The following is a 22,074-nucleotide window of genomic DNA, read 5'->3' on the forward strand; positions in this document are numbered from 1 at the left end:
CCGTGAAAAAGTGACTGGACGCGAAAACAAACAGATCTGCAAATCCAAGATGGCGAATCGTTCGTTGTCGAAACGACAAAATAAATGGGCGATAGACTTGATTAGTCGGTAAGATCTCACTTAGAGTACAGATATTTGGTTTCCTTGTTCTATTTTCTAACGTTTCTGTCGCATTTTGTCCTTGTAGACCACGCTATGCGACCGATAGACAGTTTGTTCAACACAACGATCTTCCATCTCCACCTGGCTACGCGGATCGTAATCTTCAACCACATGTTCGTATTCATTAAATACTTACAGATGCTGAAATTTATTTTGTTTGTGGATTTACGGATTTAAACGAAAACCATCGCTGTAGATTTTCTCAAAAGTATTCTAGATTAAGTTTAAATGCAAATGTTTCCAAATGCCCAAAATTTGACCCTCATATCGCAATATTATTGGCAACATTGTATGTTTGGACTTTCTATTATCTCATCATTATCATCATCATCATCATCATCGGTCCTCATTGCGCTATGAGACGCACAAGGCCTTAATTAATTAATACAGCCTCTATTATCTAGGTGTGGTTTTAAAGTTCTTGGAAATCAGTTCTTAAAATATAGTTCTTAAATCGTGGTAATTTGTTTTCCTCCCTATAGGAATCTCAAGAAGCAAACAGCACTCACCTTGTGGCAAAGGTATTTAAGCTTACATGAAATACGTGTTATTAATAGTACTTGAACCGAGTGGAGCAAAAGAATTATCCAGGGAGCAATTGGGCAAGTAATTTTGAAATTGGACAAGGGTGTTAACAGAAGGCTAATTAGAAATTGCTCTCTGAATTGTGCAACATGAGATCCAGATTTTAGTGCTAATAAATCATATATAGAAATATGGAGTTTGAGAATAAGATCTTCTTTTGAGCAGAAAAGTCAGTAGTATTTTTCACCACTTTCACTCAGAGTGAGGAAACAATAAGAAGAAAGCCATTAAAGGGCACACAATTGAAGATGCTAGTGGAAAACCCTCCTAAGTGACTATTTAGGTCAAAAAATTTTTTTTGTCAAAAGTGCCCGATTTTTTGCATATGGCTTTCAATTTACTTACCTAACAATGCCTTGCTGTTTTTTTCGCCAGTTTGCTTTTCGTTTTCGAGAAAATCGAAGCCAAAATATCCAAGAGTCATTGAATGGTGTGCAATGAAGCGAAACAAAAGGAAATTTTTATGTAAATTTGACAGTTTCTGTTAGCGTGTATTACGTGGCTCAAGTGATTAAAGCGTGTGCATGTTATGAATTATGGTAGAGGACATCGGTTCAAATCCTGAATTTTTCTCGTTTTTTTTTTGTTTTTTTTTTCCTTGTTTTTTTTTTTGCTCTTCGTTTTATTATATTTTTGTTAACAAGAAAAACCTATTTGTCGATTTAAACCGCCGAACAATGCCAGTCAGATCCGTTGGTTCAACGCTGGCTTCGACATTTTTCCTTTGCTTGACAACCGTCACGGACGGATTTTATGTTGATGCGCAAATGGCATAGGTGTCCGATCATGGGTATGCAGTTATCAAGAGTTGTATTTGGGATGCCTGTAATTGGACACCCACATGATTTCACACCAGTGGCCAATTTCCTCTGTGAGACTTGCCTGCAGGGAATCATGGTAGTTGTATTCCTGAAAACAAATATTCAGTCCAAGATGATGAATACAACTACTGTGATTCCCTGCAAGTACATCTCATAGAGGGGATTGTCCATTTCATGACTAATGGGCTTGTGGAGAACCAATCAGAACTGAGAGTTTTGCTATAGATACAGTTATCATTATAATAATATGTGACATTTTAGATTGAAAATACGTAGCATAACCATAACAAAAGAAAATAGAACTTGTCATTGGAAAAAAAAAACTGTAAACAGTCTTGATTTTAGTTAAAGGCTCAAAAAATAAGAAACTGACTCAATAATACACAGTAGTAATGAGTATTAAATAACTTCTTGCTGACAAAGCTGTTTGAAACAAGGAGAAAAAATAATGTATATTGCTTCACAGGAGTTTCATTAAGGACCAGGCCCAAGGCAAATTGACTGGTTGTGAGGATGATTTTGCCTGCCTGGTTTGACTATCAAGAGGAAAGTTTTTCTTATATTAGACATTCAGGTCAAATAATTTTGCCCACCTATGAAAACCAGTTGCCATTCTGCTGAACATGTTAAGAGCATGTCCACCAGAGGACCAGGCAGACGTGATACATGCCATCTCACCGATTTCAGTGAAACTTGGCCAGATTGAAGGGCATACCCAATAACTCAAAAAGCCAAAACGGTTTCAAAATCGCAATTTTCCGGGGGGAGTTACACCACCCCCCTACTTTTTTCACATAAATTTCTTTAAATACTACACTAAATGAGGGTAAAAGTAGGGGGCTCTTAAACCTGAGCAATTCATCCAATTCAATTGTGGCTATACATGAGTGTACATTAGTCCTACATGAGTTATGTACGGGAGTTTCATGTAATTTGATTGATTACCTGTCAATCAATGTAAGCTAATAACTACCCATGTCAAATGGCACAGCAAAGTATGGTGATTTTGAGGCCAAATATCTCCTGTGGCCAAGTCCCTCCCAAAGAGATATCTATACCACGGTTCAGTTCCACCTTTGGTCTGTACGAATTATCAAAAAAATTTTTGGGACCTGCCATTTTTTGTTCGCAGATCGAGCTCAAACCCTGCACATCTTGCACAAGATTTTAGTTTAATGACTGACATCGTAAAAGTTCCTGCATAAACCGCACCCGTAGATTAGCCATAATCCCAAGATGGAAGCTCAAATATTGAAAAGTAACGTAAAGACAATAAAGTTTGAAGTTCCAGTGAAGTTCTAATTGGTATAAAAACAAAGACAACCAAGTGCGGTTTCAGAACACTGATACAGCGGCTGTTGCGAGCCTTCAGATGCATTTAAAAGTCTTTAGATAACAAATTTTCACTTGTTATACCTTCTCGTCTTCCTAATTCACTCTTCTTAAACTTGAGATTTTCTCTTGATAACATTATCGCTTCGCCGGAACAATCCATGACATTAAACTTCGTACACCATATTGAAACGATACGAATTAGTGCTTAGTAGCCAAGCTTTCAAATGTGGAGAGGAGTCTGGGCATCACAACGCGTAATAGAGGGGCTACGACAAAACACTGACCCCTGGTCAACTGACCCCCTACTTATCCCCCTTACCGACCCCCTCTAAAATTCACTGGAAATAATAATGAAAGAAAAATATACCTTAAGGCCGACTTACCCAAGGAAAAAATTATTTTTCAATACCGCACAGTGTTATTACGCATACATAACGTGTATGAGCCGTGCGATAATTTTCACGTGCGTTATATCGTTTGCACGTTCACTGAGAGACTTGAGAACATCACAGCATAAAACGAAAAAAAATGTTAGCATTTCCCCAAAACATTTGCGTTTCTGACGGGCAAAAAAATTGATTGAAAGGGGGAAATAAATTACTATTCCTACTGTAAACATTTTCACTGATGCGCCGAGGTTTCTTGCTTTGTTTACTTTTGGCGCAAAGATAATTATCTGGCGTCACGAAATATCCCAGTTCATGTTTCACCGAGGTTTTTGAATAGTAAGTTCAAGAACAATTTCATGACCCTGAACTTGGAAAAAAGAAATTAACCCGACATTCCCTGAAAAAATTCAGAAAACTATTACTCGAATAAGCCGAGACAGAAAATTACGGACATTCATAGTTACTGTCCATTTTCAGCTTAAATAAAACACTTCCTCGCCTTGTTTATTTCAAAGTACCTTTCCTTTTTCTTTTTAACAGCATTTCTTAACGACTATTATTAAATATATTTTTGTGAAATTGTTCTTGAACGTATTGTTTAAAAACTTCAGCGAAACACGAACTGTGATGTTTCGTGCGCCAAATAATTACGTCTACACTGAAAAGTAAACAACTTTGTCTGCGATTGTAAGTGGGACCTTGGCACAACAAAGTCATTTTCTTCGTGACCTTTACGTTGTGAAAACAATGTCTAATCTTTCCTGTTCCTTTGCCTCGCACTGTGACTCTCACTGCGATATTTCATCCCAAGGAAACGAGCTTCTTCCTCTGAGCTCTTGCTCTAGAGATATAAGTGCTCATCTTCGACAAATCTCTGTATCCCAAATAAGTGTCTCTTCTGAGAAAGAACTAATTCTTGCACGCGTGGGGTTGTTTGATGAAGGCGGCCGTGACTTCACAATTTGTCCAAAACACCGGGATCAGTTAGGCGTCAAGTTCAAGGCCTCGATAAAATGTCAGCATCCACTCCATGGAAATCGTAAGGGTAAGAGGGAGAGAGGTGTTAACCTGCGAATGTCAAAGGAAATCAAGAGTAAATGGAATGTTGTTGTCCCAGTTGGAGCAGGTAAAATGCTTTGTCTCTTTATCTTCGAATCCAGCTAAAGTACGAACTCCTACCTTGATTTGTTTTCAAGAATTATAAGCTCGATTACCAGTCGGTGTTCGAGAAAGCGGAGAAAATCTGGCCTTACAAATAAATGATGTCATATTCTATGAACACAGGTATTTGTAGAATTTGTCGTGGGAAACATCAAGCTGCCATGAAATTCGAAGCAAATGCTTCACCGCCCCAGGAGCAGAGAGAGGAACAAAGTTCAGCAGACCTACCCATGGAGAAGGCTGACAGCACCATTGTTGATCCACAAGCGTACGTGCGATTCTTGTTACCACCGGAAGAACCATCAAGTGAGGTATTACACATGTGTACTCAGTTATCTATTAGTTTGTTATGGTAACACAAGAGTATTTTATACGTAGATACGGTTCCAAGAGATTTTCGAGTCGATTTTTGAAAGGAGAGTTTTGAAGAGGCAGATGAAGAATACATGCCTTTGGTTACACAGCTCATTAACTGCAGAAGAGATGAGTATATGCTCAATTAGAGACAATGAGGACAGTGGTGGGAGCAGAGGGGCAGGGAGTCTGAATATCTCGCTTATTTGGTATCCTGTGTTCCTAATCCCCGTCTTGTATGGAAACATACTATGCAATGTTTCTCAATCTCGCTCAATCACCGTCTCTTTTGGTGGCACGCGTCGCCTCCCGCCCACTGCTCTCCCGCCTCCTGGCCCCCCTGCCCTGTGCCCCCTCTGCCACTTAAAAGCTAGTTCTTTTGACTACTTTGATCAGCAGCACTCGCAGGCCTTTCCTGGACAGTTTAGGAATGTCACTTTTCTTCAATTGTTATTCACTGGCTGTAGCTGATATGTTATAGGGCAGCTGTAAAGATACACAATGAAGCAAACAAAACTACTGACTATATGGGCACAGCTAGAAAAAAAGAGACTCCTATAATATGTAGTCTCGTTGTTGAGATATCCTTGTACAGTTTCTCTTCCTAATATCATGATCCTTAAGTGTGCAAGTATATCTGCAATATTTGTTTTGGGATTGCTATGATCTCAAAGCCCTTGTTGCACAAGACGTTGTTGCAAACCATCTTCCAATGGCTATGTTTGTTTGTTTGTTTTTTCATGCTTAGTGTAGGAGCATTATTTATTCAAATTTTTATTGTTACAGCCAAGTGAGCACAACTCCGAGGTGCTCTCCTTGTCTTCTCAAGAGTCAGCGCAAGAAGGCGAGACCTCGCAGGAATGGCAGCCAACTCCCCAGGTTGAGCACAAGCTACAGAGTCCGAACAACTTCCTTAGGAGAACATCAGACAGGAGTGTCAGTCCTGTACGATCACAGTGCAAGTCTGACGTGCTGACTATCTCTGCCTCCACACAGCGATACTACAGAAGGAAGGACGAACAGGTAGTTGACGTCGTATTAGACGCCATAGCCTCGGGCAACTCTACGTGGCTTTTCGAACAGGTGCGCAGCAGGCGTGAAAACATCCAAGGGGTCTCAAATGCAGGAGAAGGCACGTTAGTGTCTAGACTGGTCACGTGCTATGAAGAGGCAGGCTCATGGTACAACAGGCAGCAAATATTGTCACTTTTTGCAGGCGACTATTCCAAAACAGAATTGCTCCAGATGATCCCTGGCCTTACCAAGTGGAGGATCGATGAGGCAAGAAAGCATGCTTTCAAGAACAAACCTGGTCAACCTATCGAGCCACCAACGCTGCGGAGGACGCGTCTGGATCCTGTTAAGGTTGATCACTTTCTGGATTTTATATCTAGGCCCTCATTCCTCCAAGACGTGGCGTATGGGACAAGAAATCTCAAACTATCAACTGGCGAGAAAATTGAAATTCCAAGTGTGGTGCGCACCGTCATCTCGTCTGGCCTAGTTCAGTTGTACTTGAAATACTGCGCTGAGTCTGCATTTGAGCCCTTGAGAAGATCTACACTATTTAGCATCATCAAGGTTAGCCTTTCTGTGACAGCTGTTAGTCATGGCTATAACAGATGTCATTAACTACCAAATTTTCTCTCCTCTTGATTCACGCGCAATATTTGGTTGACACATCTTGCCCTATTTGACAGCCTTCCTTACACTTTTTGCCTCATAACACAATAAATGATCGATAGATTTACCGGAAAGTAAAATAATGAACTCTCTTTTTTTTTCAGATATGCGCAGCGTCACAAAAGAAATTACTGGCCGGCCTTGACAGTACGCAAACCGACGGTGTGAACGCCCTCGCCTCTCTTGAAGACACCATTAACCAGTTGCACCAGCATAGTAAGCTAAGTTATATTTGAAACAAATACGATTGCTTGTGGGTTTTTCTCTTTTGTAGTTATTTGCCATCCAAATAGCAAAAACGCCATCACGACAGGATATGATGTAAACAAACACTCCCCATGTCCTCACTGAGCTTGGCTGTACCTTTCCGCTCAAATTGGGTAGAAACTATTGAGTGGGATCTCGTTACTTTTTTAATTTCATTTCCTCAGGTCTGAACAATGAAAAATCAAGCTCCATCAAACGTCGGCTGAAAGCAGCAAAGCAATATCTCAAGTCAGATTTCAAGGTCCATATTTCCTAAGAGGAGCCCTGTGCCGACCATTGTAGTGTGTATGCCCTCAGCAGTGGACAGAGTGATCATCGCGGGACATGCCAGCACCAACACAACATCTGCTGTGATCGCTGTGATGACTTGAGGAATGTAGTCATCGATATCCAGCTAGCCTTGTCCTCCTCTGATGTACATTTTAGGTAAAATGTGAAGAGCGTATTTCCCTATTTTTTGCGTAAACAGTTCAAATTCTAGTGGCTTCGGTTTAAGGAAAAATTAGCAACGTGGTTTCTTATCATTTCAATGTCGCAGTGATGCAGACAGACGAGAAGAGCTAAATTATGATATCGAGAGCGCTCTGCCTAAGCTAGAGGAGTGGAAGGCGCACATTGTGCGAGCTGTCCACCAAGATGCAGCCAAATCCTTCGTGGTCGATCATCTATCAGCCAGTCAAGTTCTCCTAATCATGGACTGGGCAATGAACTTCCTTCCCATCAGTTTCAGAGAGACCCAAAGAGACTGGTTTGGGAAAAAAGGAAAATCCTGGCATGTGACGGTGGCAATCACGAAAGATGAAACTGGCAGTGGAGTTGAGGTACTCGTCTCACATTATTTACTCGAATAAATGCCGAGTGATGTAGGGTGCTCCATTTTGTCTTGTTTGCTTCTAATAAAATCTTTGGGCGATAAGCGTATCCGAACAAATGCCCAGGCCTGAAAATCGCTCCGGTAATAACTACACAATCGTGACAGTGCAACAGACTCATGTTTGGTAGAGATGATGAGTTGCACTTTTGCAATTATTTTCAGACAAGGACCTTCATTCACCTCTTTGATGACTGTAACCAGAATTGGTTTGCTGTGACATCTATCCTAGAGCACACACTAGCAACTCTGAAGGGACAGAGGCCCCACCTCGCAGAAGCCTTTCTGAAGTCGGATAATGCTGGGTGTTATCATACCGCTTTCCTGTTGCTCTCGTTACCAAGCCTTGGGGAGCGCAGTGGAGTTAAAGTTGCACGCTATGACTTTAGTGAGCCTCAGGCGGGAAAGGATATATGTGACCGTCGGATTGCCTCAATAAAGAGTCACATTAGGCGATTTGTGAACGAGGGAAACGATGTGGAAACGGCAGCTTCTATGAAGGCAGCTATCGAGTCTCATGGCGACGTGAAGGGGTGCTATGCGTCGGTCTGTAATGTGCAAACTACTTTGCAGACGATGCACAAACCACTATGACAGGCGTACAGTCCCTGAACAACTTTTCCTATGAGGAAAGAGGACTGAGGGCATGGCGGGCGTACAACATTGGACCTGGAAAATTCTTCACCCTAACTATGCTAGCACGGTTGGGTACTCTACAGGGAGCAACAAATCTTACCATTTTATTACCATTTGAGAGACCAAACGAGGAAGTGGGAACCTTGACACTGGTGAGACCTGTACCACCATCTCCTGTTGAACCCAGCCCCTCTCAGCCAGATCCCGCCACCCAGTGTGAAGGGGAAGAAGATGAAGACAGGGTCCCATTCGCTTGCCCCGAGGAAGGATGCATCAAAGTGTATCAGTCATTTGCTGCTTTGCAGAGGCATCTCGATGTGGGAAAGCACCTTATAAGACTTGAACGGGAGACTCAGTATGACCAGGTCAAGTGCAAATGGGCAGAAACCTGCCAGTCCTTGGCTGGTGGATATCTTAAATCTGTGTCTTCCACCTCGGCTGCAACCGCTGCGGACCAACCTGACAATCAAAACATGCCTTCTCAAGAGGAAGGATGGGCCCTTAAAAAGGTCAGAAATGCCGTAAACTTCTCCGAAAATGTGAGAAACTATTTGCTGGAGGTGTTCCTTCTGGGGGAAGCGAAAGGCCACAAGGCTAATTCGGAAGATGTAGCAACGCGCATGAAGGGGTTGCGAGACAGTAGCAGGAAGAAGAGATTCCAGAAAAAAGAGTGGTTGACAACTGTGCAGATTTCCCGCTATTTCAGCAGGCTATCAAACCTCAATAGAACTGGTAGACTGCTACGCGATACAGTTGAAGAATCTCAACATGCAGATGACGATGAAGATGAAGATGACGACGATGTTTTAACAACAGAGGCCTCTGCCATCCGGACATTTCAACAGATCCGGCGCGAGTTGGAATTGTAGTGACACTGAACTGTCATAAATATAACTTTTTCCGAAATTATAAATATCAACAATTCCATTTTCTGCATATTGGTGGTTTCCCATTTTTTTTTTTTTTTTTTTTTCGTATCATGTTTTTTTTCCTATTTCTCTTTTAAACATTTAAGTTGTAAATAAGCAGCGAGAGCTCTGTTTGTTAAACGATCAACAAGAAGGCTCAAAAGTTGGTCACGCCATACACTAGGGACCCAACCATCGATACTCGCGTTATTTTAGTCAAAATGTTTTCGGTGTAGGGTTTTCTGAGTGGGCAAGGCGAGGAAGCTACAATTCAGCTATGTAGGTGATTAAGGCTAGAGAGACGTGGGCTCGGGCTTCTGGAATCCAACAGATCAATACACTACCTCACAGTTGTCAACGCCCTATTGCAATATATGCACGACAGCCAAGTCCTCACACGAATCCCTTAGAACTTTTCGCAAGAAAATCACTGTGAGCAACAATCACCTCACATGCTGGCTTCTAGTACCATTTTGTAAATAAATTTGGTGGAAACTCGCGTAATTATTTTCAACTCATCTACCTGAAAGTCAGTACAGAAATAATATGAAGGTAAAAACTCTAACTTTGTTAGTACTGTAAATAGTGAAAAAGAGTACTGTAATTATTGCTGAGCCAATTTTATTTCTTTATCAGTATCGTAAGTACTTTTAGTGGTATTAATACCATTGGCAATAGCGTTAAAATATTTAATATTTGAGAATTATAATGCACTGTTGATCCTTTTTGATAAAATTATTAGCATTGTAAATAATTATCATTATTAGTTCTTCTAGTTTAGCTGCGACTGCTATCACTTTTACAGCAACATTTATCCATTGGATTATCCAACTACTCGTCTGTGTGAAGTTTTTCTCCTGCTGTAGTCGTGCAAAAATCTTGATGGTACGTAGTATCCCTCTAAAGAAAATAGGTGTCCTCTTGTGTGTTGTGATGCCCAGACTCCTCTCCACATTTGAAAGCTTGGCTACTAAGCACTAATTCGTATCGTTTCAATATGGTGTACGAAGTTTAATGTCATGGATTGTTCCGGCGAAGCGATAATGTTATCAAGAGAAAATCTCAAGTTTAAGAAGAGTGAATTAGGAAGACGAGAAGGTATAACAAGTGAAAATTTGTTATCTAAAGACTTTTAAATGCATCTGAAGGCTCGCAACAGCCGCTGTATCAGTGTTCTGAAACCGCACTTGGTTGTCTTTGTTTTTATACCAATTAGAACTTCACTGGAACTTCAAACTTTATTGTCTTTACGTTACTTTTCAATATTTGAGCTTCCATCTTGGGATTATGGCTAATCTACGGGTGCGGTTTATGCAGGAACTTTTACGATGTCAGTCATTAAACTAAAATCTTGTGCAAGATGTGCAGGGTTTGAGCTCGATCTGCGAACAAAAAATGGCAGGTCCCAAAAATTTTTTTGATAATTCGTACAGACCAAAGGTGGAACTGAACCGTGGTATAGATATCTCTTTGGGAGGGACTTGGCCACAGGAGATATTTGGCCTCAAAATCACCATACTTTGCTGTGCCATTTGACATGGGTAGTTATTAGCTTACATTGATTGACAGGTAATCAATCAAATTACATGAAACTCCCGTACATAACTCATGTAGGACTAATGTACACTCATGTATAGCCACAATTGAATTGGATGAATTGCTCAGGTTTAGGAGCCCCCTACTTTTACCCTCATTTAGTGTAGTATTTAAAGAAATTTATGTGAAAAAAGTAGGGGGGTGGTGTAACTCCCCCCGGAAAATTGCAATTTTGAAACCGTTTTGGCTTTTTGAGTTATTGGGTATGCTCTTCAATCTGGCCAAGTTTCACTGAAATCGGTGAGATGGCATGTATCACGTCTGCCTGGTCCTCTGGTGGACATGCTCTTAATAAAACCCCTTTGGCTTGTATTTCAGCAAGGGGTTTTATTAACATTTGCTGTTATGTATGTCATTTTCAGAAATCATGGGATATAGCACTCGGACCTTTCAAGCAGATTCCTATGAATCTGTTTATCATGTACATGGCGGGTAACTCTATCTCTATCTTCCCCATCATGATGGTTGGTATGATGTTCCTAAGGCCAGTCAAGGCTCTTCTGGCTGTTAAATCAAGTAAGAATGTTTCCTATCATTATTATTATTTTCTTCTTTTATGGTTAGGATGCGAGTCATGACGTTGCAAGTTGTACAACAGCAACTCCAACTGGTAACTCAGACTATTCATGGGGTTATAACGTAACCCCTAGCAAACACTTGTAACTACAATTATGTCAGCAGTTTTCATATAAATAGGATTATTATTATTATTATATGAACTGCTTATATTGGTAAGCAACTTTTTGGAGAATAATGGTTGGCTCAGTTGATTCCTGAGATTCTCTCTTTCTGACCCTCCCCACCCCCCTCTCTCTCCACTAAATATTGAGAGAGGGGGGAAAACTGCCATCTTCGGTCATCTAGAGAAGGGCCGGGGGAACCTGTCATCTTCTGTAAACAGATTCTAAGTCCCTTAACCTGACAACTTTGCACAATTTTGATAGAACAGCAAACAGCACCAACTGATTAGTCTTCTTGTTATAGCATCCATTTGAATGGTCGCACACTAGGGTTTCATCCACAGGCTTAAAAATTAGAGCCATGTTTAGACTACGAGTAGTCTCTCTTTCACTTAGTCTGTCGTGCGTGATGCAAAAGAAAACCACGCGAAAAAAATGACTGCGCGAAATCCTGGCGGTGAGGAGTGCGCGAAAGGAGGGAATATGGCCTAAGCCCAAGAGTTTGCCCTTTCACAGCCGAGTGATTTTTCGGTGTAGGATTTCCAATCTTGACGTCCTCTCATTATCGCCTGTTGTCAATAGCCCAGGAGATATCCTGAATAAAATTGCTCTACTCTACTCTTCAAAAAGCCAGGCAAAAACATAAGCCGTGAGGAGTATATCTTCATTCAGTATTCGTTCAGCAAAACTGCAAAAGAAGTTTTAAAAAGAAGACGGCCAACGAGACATCAGATAACAATTTTCGCGCGCTCCTCGCCTCCAGGATTTCGCGCGGCCATTTTTGTCTCGCGGTTTTCTTTCCCGTCACGCACGACGGACTGAGCGAAAGAGGGACTACTTACTCGTAGTCTAAGCCATGTTACACGGTATAAATAGTCATACATCAAGATTTCATCCACAGACTGAATTTTGCTTTCAGCTTTTGTATCTCTGGAAGGGGAGCATGACCATGTCATTCTTCAAAAGTTTTTCTATCTCCTTGGAAATCTCTCCTTGGTTGCACTGGCCCTGTATAAATGCCATTCCATGGGACTATTACCGACTGCTACCTCAGACTGGCTGGCTTTCATGGAACACAAAACAGTAAGTTAATTTTCAACCCTTAAGCATCTATGTATGTGGCAAAATATAGAGGATGAGCTATTGTTACTATGCACAAAAGTGCCTTGAAAGGAATTGTCAATTGAAAAATGATAGGTTACTAAATGTAGAAAATCACCAAATAGGTGATGATGAACCAAAGTGTAACATACAAATGAGAAAGATTGTCGTACATAACAAGGGCGAAATCTAAAGGCTGACTCTTTCATAGTGCACCATCTCCAATATTTTCATAATAATTTGGTTGAATTCCTTGAAGTCGTTTGGTGTCACTCAATAGATTTGCGTACTTGAAGTTGAGGGACGTGATAGAAGCAATTTATTAGTTAAAAATTACCCCCATCAATTTTGGTTTTGCTATTGCAATAATGTGCTTATCGGTGTGAAGTTTGCATTTTAATTTTCTATTTTGCAGAGAGTCGAGTATAGTGGAGGTGGATTCATTCTTTAGCATCAAACAAACTGTAATCTAAGGCTGCACTTTTCTTTCTGACATTGTACCAAACTATCCGCAAGTAGCCTTCATGGTTGGCTGAGATGATCCATAATGTAGGGCATATTGTACAAAGATCTGCAAGTCCTCCAAGTGTGATATACTAGAAATTAGATTCGTTCTTCCAAGATGGCACCGGACTACTGGAGACTGGTTATTGTAAACCTCTTGACCTTTTAAGCCATTGGCATGCATGGTTGACAGGCTAAAACGGAATACTGGTACATAGTTTCCTATAATAATCATAAAAACTCTGGTATTTATTTAGGCCTTTAGTGGGCGAGAGAATTGCCACTGAATTTATTGAGTTCTCTATAATAAAATTTTAGTGTAGAATGCAGAAATCTGGAGAGGAATTTTTCTTGAAAACATACCATTTATGAAAAAGAAAAGCAGCTGTCCAGATTGTAATAATTGTTGGAGTAATTTGTGATAGCTGTACACGCCTGTTATCTGAAGATTGACATTAGCAATTTAAGATGTTACGTCGAGTTTCTTTTTGGAATAAACTAAAGTATCAGTTGACATGTGTGATGTTAGTTGTTGCTGGGGAATCTGAAAGGAAACTAATGTAACATGAATAGGGTTTTCTTTGCTGAGGGAAGGACGAATGATGTAAGATTCTACCAGTTGCAAACAGCTATGATTTCTCAATCAAGGTTTCTTTTCGTTTTGTGTTGTCTGTCGGTAGTGTATAGGCCAAAGCGTTCTTAGTGTGTCGGAAGTATGTGTTTCTAAGTCTGGGTTGAATGTCCGGCAGTCAGATTTAGAAACACATACGATTGATTCTCAGACGGTCCAGGTCGCCCGCGGCAATACGCTGTATAGCTGTTTGGTAGTTTTATTTAGGTACACTTGTTTATAAGGTTCCGTCCGTCTACGTTAATGTCCCTTCGAAACGACTCCAATGCATGGAAAGATTGGCAAACACACTACCGTTCACGCAGCATTTTCTCCTTCCACACTGAAACGCTTTAGAACGCAGAACTGCGCAAACATCATTTGCGAAAGTGATGTAAATGATGCCAGCGTTTTTGAAATCCTCCGTTTTCCCAGCTAATCCGATAATATTTTGATTAAATTTTGTTTATTTGCTCAAATTTCTTTAATTTCCTTTTTTCTCTTATTCCCTCTTTTATTAAACTAGATAATACTCTTTGGTAAGTAGCAATAGTAGCTCGCCCAGAATAGCTTTGCTAGCTGCGAGCTACTAAAGCTTGTAAACCTATTATATAAAATTATATCACAAAAAGTTACTGCTTCTGTTACTGTTAAGTAGGGTTCCGTTTTCAAATGTCTTCGCTCTGGATGGGCATTTCAAATTTATGTGTTTTCAGTTCGATGAAAATAATTAGCGTTTTCGATCGTAGTGTGGAGAGTACGCGGAGCGCATTACAAAGTGTTTTCAAACTTAAAATTCCCACCTTACTGTTGTGTAGCTCATTTTTCCCTACTTGGTCGCGGGTAATCTATGCATACGATGTTTCGATCAATTTACCACCCTTTTTAGACACCGTTATTTGTATTTTTAGCCTCCTTCCTTAAATCGTCGCAATTAAGGTGAATAGTATGAAAGAGTAGAACTAATTGTCCCGAAATCAGTCAAACGTTGTGAAAACAAATACAGTTGTTAGCACGCTTTTGCACTTTATTGAGACTCACCGTAGGAATAAAGATAGAATTAGAATGACATCGAACTAACTATCGGGTACACCAAACTTGACTTAACCAAGAAAAAAAAAAGCTGAAAAAAACAGTCGTTTTTCCGTCATCTTTCCTAAAGGTTGAGTTAAGTCACGTGAACACAAGCAATGCCAGTGATTGGTTTGATACGCTTGATAAACAAAATAGCGAATGGACCAATGATGAAAGACCTTGCCGATCTGCGTATTATCTAAAAAGTTGAAGTATTTTAACTGATCTTGAAGAATTGAGTCACAATTTCGTGACTGTTGTAAGCCCTGATCCAATCGGCAGGATGTCTACCAGTACACGAGGATCTTTGGCGATCGTCTTGTTCAACGCATGCATATGGACGGCAATCCTTTTGTATATTGACTGAAGATGGTATTTGTACATCTCAATCGAATCTCTCTGATAGTCGAGAGCTTCCACCTCAGCCCATGTTCGGCCGTCTCTGTTAATCTTCGGGTCACACACATTGCCCTCCCACAATGTCTGACGATCAAAACAAAAGGTTATAATATAAAACTAGTGAATGTTTACACATGCAACGCAAGAAACAATGCCAAACGCCAAGTGTGAACACAAGCACAAGCACAAACAACATGCCATACTGAAAACGTGATTTAATAGGCGATTTGCATGATGGCGTCATTTGACTGCAAGTACCGGAATCCTTCCCTTTTGCTTTTGGGAACAAGGCTAATATGAGGTTTTTTAAACTCCCTGCAGTAGCCTTAGTTGCAAGCTAGTTCCAGTCCAATACCGAGATACGAAAATGGTCCGTTGCATCTTACCCACTTCGAGCACCTTTTTTGCTCCAATCGCTTTGGCCAGTCGAGTGGCAAAGCTTGTTTGGTCTGCCTCTGTTGCCTTTAGTGAGAATTCCTTGAGTTTTTCACAAATAATTTACGAACCAACGTATAATTCACTCAACGCTCAAATGTTGGGTCTGTATTAATTGTATGAGGGTAAGAGGGTTCAATAAGTGAGGGGGGGGGGGGGTGGAGGGGACAGTAAAGGAAATTTTTACCATACCAGTCCCGGCACAAATTCACATACAGCATTCGCGAATTTTGGGTGAAATATTAATGGTACTAGCACCCAAAAAGGATCGAATACTAAGCACTTACTGACTGGCCCCAGGGGAAACAGTGAGGTTTGTTTCCCCGAGTCCCTCAATGTTCCCCTCGGCTTGGCCTCCGGGAACATTGAGGTCGAGGGAAAAAAATTCACTGTTCCCCGCGGGGCCAATCATTTAGTGTTTTGCTATACCTCTCAACTCAAAAGTAGAAAAAAAACTGCGAAGAAATCGTTTCCTCTTCGCCGGCTGGCTCAAAAATTTGGCGCGGTTTCCAGGAGCACGACATGATCACGTGCGAGTCGAAAGTTCATGTTGTTGTTTCCCTTGGAAGTTAGCGAGTTTTGACACGTGACACGTTTTCCTCCAATTGGAAAACGTATTTGGGTTGGGAGGTATAACAAAACAATTTGATGATCAACCTATAGTAAAAATTAAACTTGCTCAGTACGTCCAGCTCTGAAAGAGGAAACTGTCCCCAGCCTACTCCGTCTGCCCGCCTCTCTTTGTCGACTGTCCGTCGCCAGGTCTCTCTCGGTCTTCCTCTTCCTCAAGGGGAATGGGGATGGTAGATAGCTCCATCCTGAGGATATGCCCGATAAAGCGCCACCTTCTCTTCTTCACCCCAGAGCTGATGTTGTTAGTTAAAGTTGTCCGGGGTAATTAATCGTTCGAAATGATGTTCGGCCAGAAGATGTTCACGATTCGGCGTAAGCAGTGATTCTGAAACGTGTCGAGTTTGTAAAAGATATAGATGGCATTTGTCAAATTCCATGATTCACACCCATAAAATAGCGTAATGAGAACGTAACTTTTGTAGAAGCAAAGTTTTTAAGCTGATCTTCTTGTTTTTCCAGATGTTCTTGACGGAGACAAAAACTCACCCTTTCTTGAAGGTGCGTCTCAGCGGTGGTTCACTCTCATGTGCTTGGTTTTCTTCGTGCTGGCTTTGAGTCCAAGAATAGCAGCTGTGGATGCTATTCCCACGGTCATGGCCAGCATGTCTGTGTGGCGGTGGGCTAAGAGGTAGATGTCATCTGCATAATCAAGGTCGCTGAGCATGCTTGAGAGATTCCATGGAATGCCTCTTTGATCTTTTGCTCCATCTGTCATGATCCAGTCGATCCCGAGAGAGAATAGGAATAGAGAATATAGGGAGAGTATGCATGCCTGCTTCACGCCTGTTTGGATGGGGAAAGGCTGTGTCAACTTGTTTCTGCAGATGATCTGCGCTTGGCAGTCGAGGTAGAGCATCCTGACAATATTCACCATCTGTCTTGGTATTCCGTAGTGTCGTACTGTCAAACGTTTTTTCAAAGTCTATGAAGTTGGCGTAGAATGTGCTGTTTCATTCCCTTGCCTCTTCCAAGATCTGCCTGAGCGTTAAGAAGTGATCCCTGCAAGATCTCCCTTTTGCTGAAGCCACTTGCTCTTTACGGATTTTCTTCTCCAGGGTGGTAGTCATTCATTCTTGTATGATTCGTTACTGAACACTTCCCCATCTTCGCCTTCTGTGGCCATCCTTTGAAGTCTATGAAGATGTAGCTTGTGAGACTCAAGAGTGTTATACCCCTCTAGTTCTTGCAATCAGATAGGTCCCCCTGTTTTTCGCCAGCTTCGTCATCAGGCATAATCTCTGAAATCCAGATTTCGTGGAAAATCTTCAAAAGTGGACATTTTTTTGTAGATGCTGCGGGCCAGAGTAGACGGCATCGGCCGTGGGTGTAAGAGACTCTTCTGCTTTTAATAGTTCAGCGCCGATGCCGTCTACTCTGGCCCGCGGCATCTACAAAAAAATGTCCACATATTTCTCCGTTTGACCTCTTTCCACCTCTACATCGCCGTCTCTTTTCATTCAGGCTGGTTTTTGCGTTATGCCTACTTGCATTATGCCTCTTTGCGTTCTGCCTACTTGCGTTATGCCTCTTTGATTTCTGCCTACATGTTTTATGCCTCTTTGCGTTATGCCTACATGTTTTATGCCTCTTTGCGTTATGCCTATCTGCTTTACGACTATTCGCAGAATCAGCTTGTTGCCATTCAGCTTCAGACTAATGCATTCATGGCTGCGATGATTTTATTTCAATAGATCCTTTGCATAAATGGCACCTTAATTTCTATATCCCTAGCCTCGTACTTATGTTTTCAGACAAAGGATTTTCAACCCCACCCCATTCTCCCTTAGCCACTTTACTCTCACCCAGTTCCTTCTCGGCCCTTCCAGCCAGAGCCTGTTCACAGGCCAAAATAAATCATGCTGAGGAATACATGAATGAATGAGTAATTTATTTATTTATTTCACTCCATTCAGGGTACAGTGTAGAATGTTATTATTTCAGAAAAGACTTACACTTTTAACAATAGTGTTTAATACTAGCCTCCAGTCCAAAACAGATGCTCTTTGGTCTTATCATGAAAGAATAGATGATGAGAGCAAAGAAAGTCGGTGTAGGACGCTAGCTAAATAACATTATCTGAGTTCTAAATGAAAGTCTAAAACTTTTAATTTGGTTTCACAGGAGAGACCACTGATAGACTCATTTGTGCCTAAATGTACTAAGATGACTTCTGCAGAACATTCGAGCAGTAATGGCAATGACTAAAAAAAAATAAAACTTATGGCATGGTAATATTTTGAATACAGAAGAACTTATGGAGACTTTAGCTCTCAAGCTGACCCCGTGAGAGAAAATTGAACTTGAAGTTATCCATATTTCAATTAAAAGAGACGTTTCGTGCCAGTTAAAAACACAATAACACACGCTTTAAGCATTCTTGCAAGGTTTGACATTACCTTTCTTGAGAATGCTTGAGAATTAAATTGCAGGGTCACTTGGAGAAATGTACTTCAGTGAATTGTTTTAAACAGTATTCCAAAAGTTACCATGCTATGAGCAGATTTTTAGTAAATAATTTTGCACTTATTGCTCGAACTTTGAGTGGAATCCATCTTAAACAGACATATCTTAAGAGATACCATCCCTTGCTTTCACTCTTACCAACATTTCTATACATACAGCAGAACTACAAGCAAAATGAAGATAAATAAATGAATCTATGTTTTAAGGCTGAACACTAGAGACAAGAACTGTTCATAGTTAATTGTGATCCATCCATTCCTGTTCGTGTCAAAGCCCTGAAATGCACTTGTTAACATCTAAGAAGGAATGGAAGAAAAAAGAAAGTTAGTATGATTATTTCTCAAATTCATTAATAATTCATCAAGCTTAAACAAAGGAAGTCATGATCGTGACAGTGTTTAGGTATCTGATCTTAATTAGCATAGATTTTAACGATTTTATTTCTCCATTTTCTGCTTAATTTTAGTCTCAATTGAGAAGATATATCAAAAACTCAAGACAGTGTTTGACCACATTTCCAAACACCTCAAAGTTGGTCAAAAATACTCCGCTACTCATCGTATTTTCAACTCTCTTCTTGGTGTTTGGAAATGTGGTCAAACATGGTCATTCATGTTTGATATATTACATCAAGATGTGCAGTAGGTTAGTTCAAGGGTTGGTATATTTGTGGACCCTGTGTCCTGTGGAGGTGATTTTCTGCGATCAAATCAGTGGACCTATGGGAGGTATAATCACGATAGTCATCTGCATCTAAGCCTCAATACAGTATGCCACAACAAACATGATCGACATGGGTATCAAACATTGAATGACTTGTCATCATTCATTCAAAGTTTGGCAGAACTGAAAAGAAAATAAAAGTCCATCACAACTAGTATTGTCTCATCAAGTTGTGAAAAGTTTTCTGTAGAAATGGAGGAAACTTTAAACTAGGAGACAAAGGAAATCCATTTTTTGGAAGCTTCCTCTGTACTTATCTATAGGAAACACTTTTGACAACTTGATGAAATGAGACCAACTGTGTTGCACTTTGCATGCAAATCATGCAATTTTATGCCCAGATAAAAAGTTTTTCCCTGACATGTTCAAATTTAGATGCAAACAACAGTATATAGGTGCTGTATATGCTTTAATTTTGTACTCTATCTTTAAGAACTTCTCAAAGTAGGTTCTAGGTTCTTACATGTGGGTTTTTACTGTATTATTCATTGGTAAAACTGACCTGTATTACCACACAGCACTGTATGAAATCATCAAAATTGACTACTCCCCGTCCACTCCTATCAAACTTTTTGATCAAAATCTCATAAAATCTGTCTGACAATCTGTAACCTGCAGAGGAAAAAGATACAAATTTTGTACTGGTCTTGGTTTTATAAGTGACTGGGCAAGACAAAATACAAAAATTAAATATTTAACGTGTAAACTGATTTACATATAATATATAGAAAAGTAGCTGATACCTCAGTCTATGCATTTACTTACCAAAACTAGTCAAAGCTGCAAAAAGGAGAGAAGAGATGCTTAGAAGAAAAAATCAGCAAAAATTTCAATGTTTACAATATTACTATATAGCAAGGTACTCTTGATGTAATTCTAAGAAATCTGATTGGTTCTTTCTTGGTCAGTATTTTGCCAAACAGACTGTTTCTTTGAAAACTGTCATAACCTGAGTTAATACATGCACTTGCAATCCTGTGTAATCCCTTGGTACCAATATAACTCGGTACGATTGCAATCAAGCTCTACCTTACAGGCAAGTCTCACTTATTTTTCAGTTTCATTTCTCTCATTCTGTTTACCCCAATTTCAATGAGAAAGAGAGTGTGTGTGACTAATAGCGAAGCACGCAAATGAAATTATGACTCAGACAAACTCAGACAAACAAAACGAAAATTTGGCGTTCATTTTCCTCCTATTTCTCTCAGAACAATGTCATGTTTATGTTTTCCGACTCTTGTGAGGGTTCCAGTAATTTGCATTCTATTTCTAGACTTGGCGTGCTTCGTTATTAAATGAATGTGCATCCAAAACTATTATATTACTTTATGCAAAATGACAGTAGGTGTTTTTGAATTTTAAAATCAAGTACTCTTTACAATGGAAAGGTTAAAACAACTCCCTCTCCCTCCCTTGGAATAAACATATCATGTGATTGATACCTGTCTTAAGCTCGTTCTTGTCTATATGTCCAGAATTATCTTTGTCATAAGTTCTGAAGGTATTTTGCCAGTCTGTAATGTATTTCCACAGAGCTGCAAACTCATGAAAATTGATGGTCCCATTGTTGTCGCGATCAAACATTCCTGAAAAGTAACAAATTATTAAATACAGTCAGACAATCTCATTACAATATTTGTGTTAAAATTTTAACATTATACGGTGGATATTTTTTTCATATCAGAAATAAGAAGGGGGATTTTTTTATGGTATGTTATTGGGTCATTATTTCGCACCTAACCATCACATTTTAACCCCAGTACTCTCACTGGGATCAACAAAACACAGAATATGGAAATGGTAGGGAAAGAATATTAAAAAATAAAACTGAAAACGTACTGCATAGCTTGCAAAACAGAACAAAAGATCTATACAGTCTAACAATTAAACTGTGATTAAGTGACATGGTGGGTTAACAAAGATCAGTGTCTGCGAAACGACATCTGCACATATAAATGCAGGTGACAACGGCGCTTACGTCCTAGAAAATACCGGAAAATAACAAGATAACAGAATGGCAGTCAAGTCGGACAAGTTCCAGTACAGACCGATCATTTGTCGAACAGTCTCGGGGTTAAAAGGCGTCCATGTCCCTGTTGAGGGAAGAAAAAGGGTCATTAATGATCTAGACGAGTAAAGATTAAGTCACTACAGCAACAGCATTTAAGATTGATAAGTTCAAAAGTCAAGGTGAAGCAGTGAGTACCGTTTGACAGCGCTTGTTGGAGTTCGTCTGTAGAAATTGCACCGCTTCTGTCTTTGTCCACCCTGTGAATCACACAGAAATTTGTCAAAATATACTTCAGATACTGTTCTACCCAAATCCATCAGCTATATTTTGTTCCTGTGACTACCTTTGGAAAACGTTCCACAAGAAATTTTGATCGTGTTGAGGGGCAGGTTGACCGTAGTACGCCATGGTTTGAAATAACGAAATAGCGCGGTGGCACAGCTATTTGCAAAAAGAGATAGCCTCGGGAGGGGTAGGTCAGAAAGACTAAAATAAACTCCTCGAGAATCATTTTCATCATTTTCAAAATGAAAATACATTTTTAAGATATGGATAATATCAAATCCATTCGATTTTTCCTTTTGCTTAACTTTTATTAATTTTAATCATTATGCTCCTTATCATTACAGCAAATATTACAATTTTTAACCCCTACCTCCACTCGCTGGTGCTT

The 22,074-nt window shown here is 40.1% G+C and overlaps 5 protein-coding genes across 5 annotated transcripts; 2 read left to right on the forward strand and 3 right to left on the reverse strand.

Annotated features, from left to right (window-relative positions):
• Nucleotides 1–30: 30 nt before the first annotated feature.
• LOC145465669 (ER membrane protein complex subunit 4-like) lies at nt 31–13,565 on the forward strand. The gene is made up of 6 exons (XM_081449441.1): nt 31–108; nt 188–275; nt 645–683; nt 11,131–11,284; nt 12,368–12,531; nt 12,965–13,565. The coding sequence occupies exons 1-6, from the start codon at nt 50–52 to the stop codon at nt 12,998–13,000; spliced, it is 540 nt and encodes a 179-aa protein (XP_081305567.1). The 5' UTR covers nt 31–49; the 3' UTR covers nt 13,001–13,565.
• On the forward strand, nt 3,885–7,021 carry LOC145465668 (uncharacterized). The gene is made up of 4 exons (XM_081449440.1): nt 3,885–4,764; nt 5,594–6,388; nt 6,595–6,706; nt 6,922–7,021. The coding sequence occupies exons 1-4, from the start codon at nt 4,552–4,554 to the stop codon at nt 7,011–7,013; spliced, it is 1,212 nt and encodes a 403-aa protein (XP_081305566.1). The 5' UTR covers nt 3,885–4,551; the 3' UTR covers nt 7,014–7,021.
• Nucleotides 13,566–14,820: 1,255 nt separating the features above from the next.
• Nucleotides 14,821–16,388, reverse strand: LOC145465071 (uncharacterized). The gene is made up of 3 exons (XM_081448865.1): nt 16,294–16,388; nt 15,449–15,629; nt 14,821–15,220 (listed from the first exon to the last, which is right to left on the reverse strand). The coding sequence occupies exons 1-3, from the start codon at nt 16,386–16,388 to the stop codon at nt 14,978–14,980; spliced, it is 519 nt and encodes a 172-aa protein (XP_081304991.1). The 3' UTR covers nt 14,821–14,977.
• Nucleotides 16,389–16,709: 321 nt separating this feature from the next.
• LOC145465072 (uncharacterized) lies at nt 16,710–17,078 on the reverse strand. The gene has a single exon (XM_081448866.1). It carries the CDS (start codon nt 17,076–17,078, stop codon nt 16,710–16,712), a length of 369 nt encoding a protein of 122 aa, XP_081304992.1.
• A 1,001-nt stretch (nt 17,079–18,079) lies between these two features.
• Nucleotides 18,080–21,812, reverse strand: LOC145465782 (programmed cell death protein 6-like). The gene is made up of 7 exons (XM_081449539.1): nt 21,745–21,812; nt 21,597–21,658; nt 21,439–21,483; nt 20,833–20,976; nt 20,156–20,170; nt 19,893–20,002; nt 18,080–18,963 (listed from the first exon to the last, which is right to left on the reverse strand). Exons 1-7 carry the CDS (start codon nt 21,807–21,809, stop codon nt 18,862–18,864), a joined length of 543 nt encoding a protein of 180 aa, XP_081305665.1. The 5' UTR covers nt 21,810–21,812; the 3' UTR covers nt 18,080–18,861.
• Between the last annotated feature and the right edge of the window lie 262 nt (nt 21,813–22,074).

Source organism: Orbicella franksi, chromosome 13 (assembly GCF_964199315.1).
Source record: "Orbicella franksi chromosome 13, jaOrbFran1.1, whole genome shotgun sequence".
In the NCBI taxonomy this organism is placed as follows: Eukaryota; Metazoa; Cnidaria; class Anthozoa; order Scleractinia; family Merulinidae; genus Orbicella; species Orbicella franksi.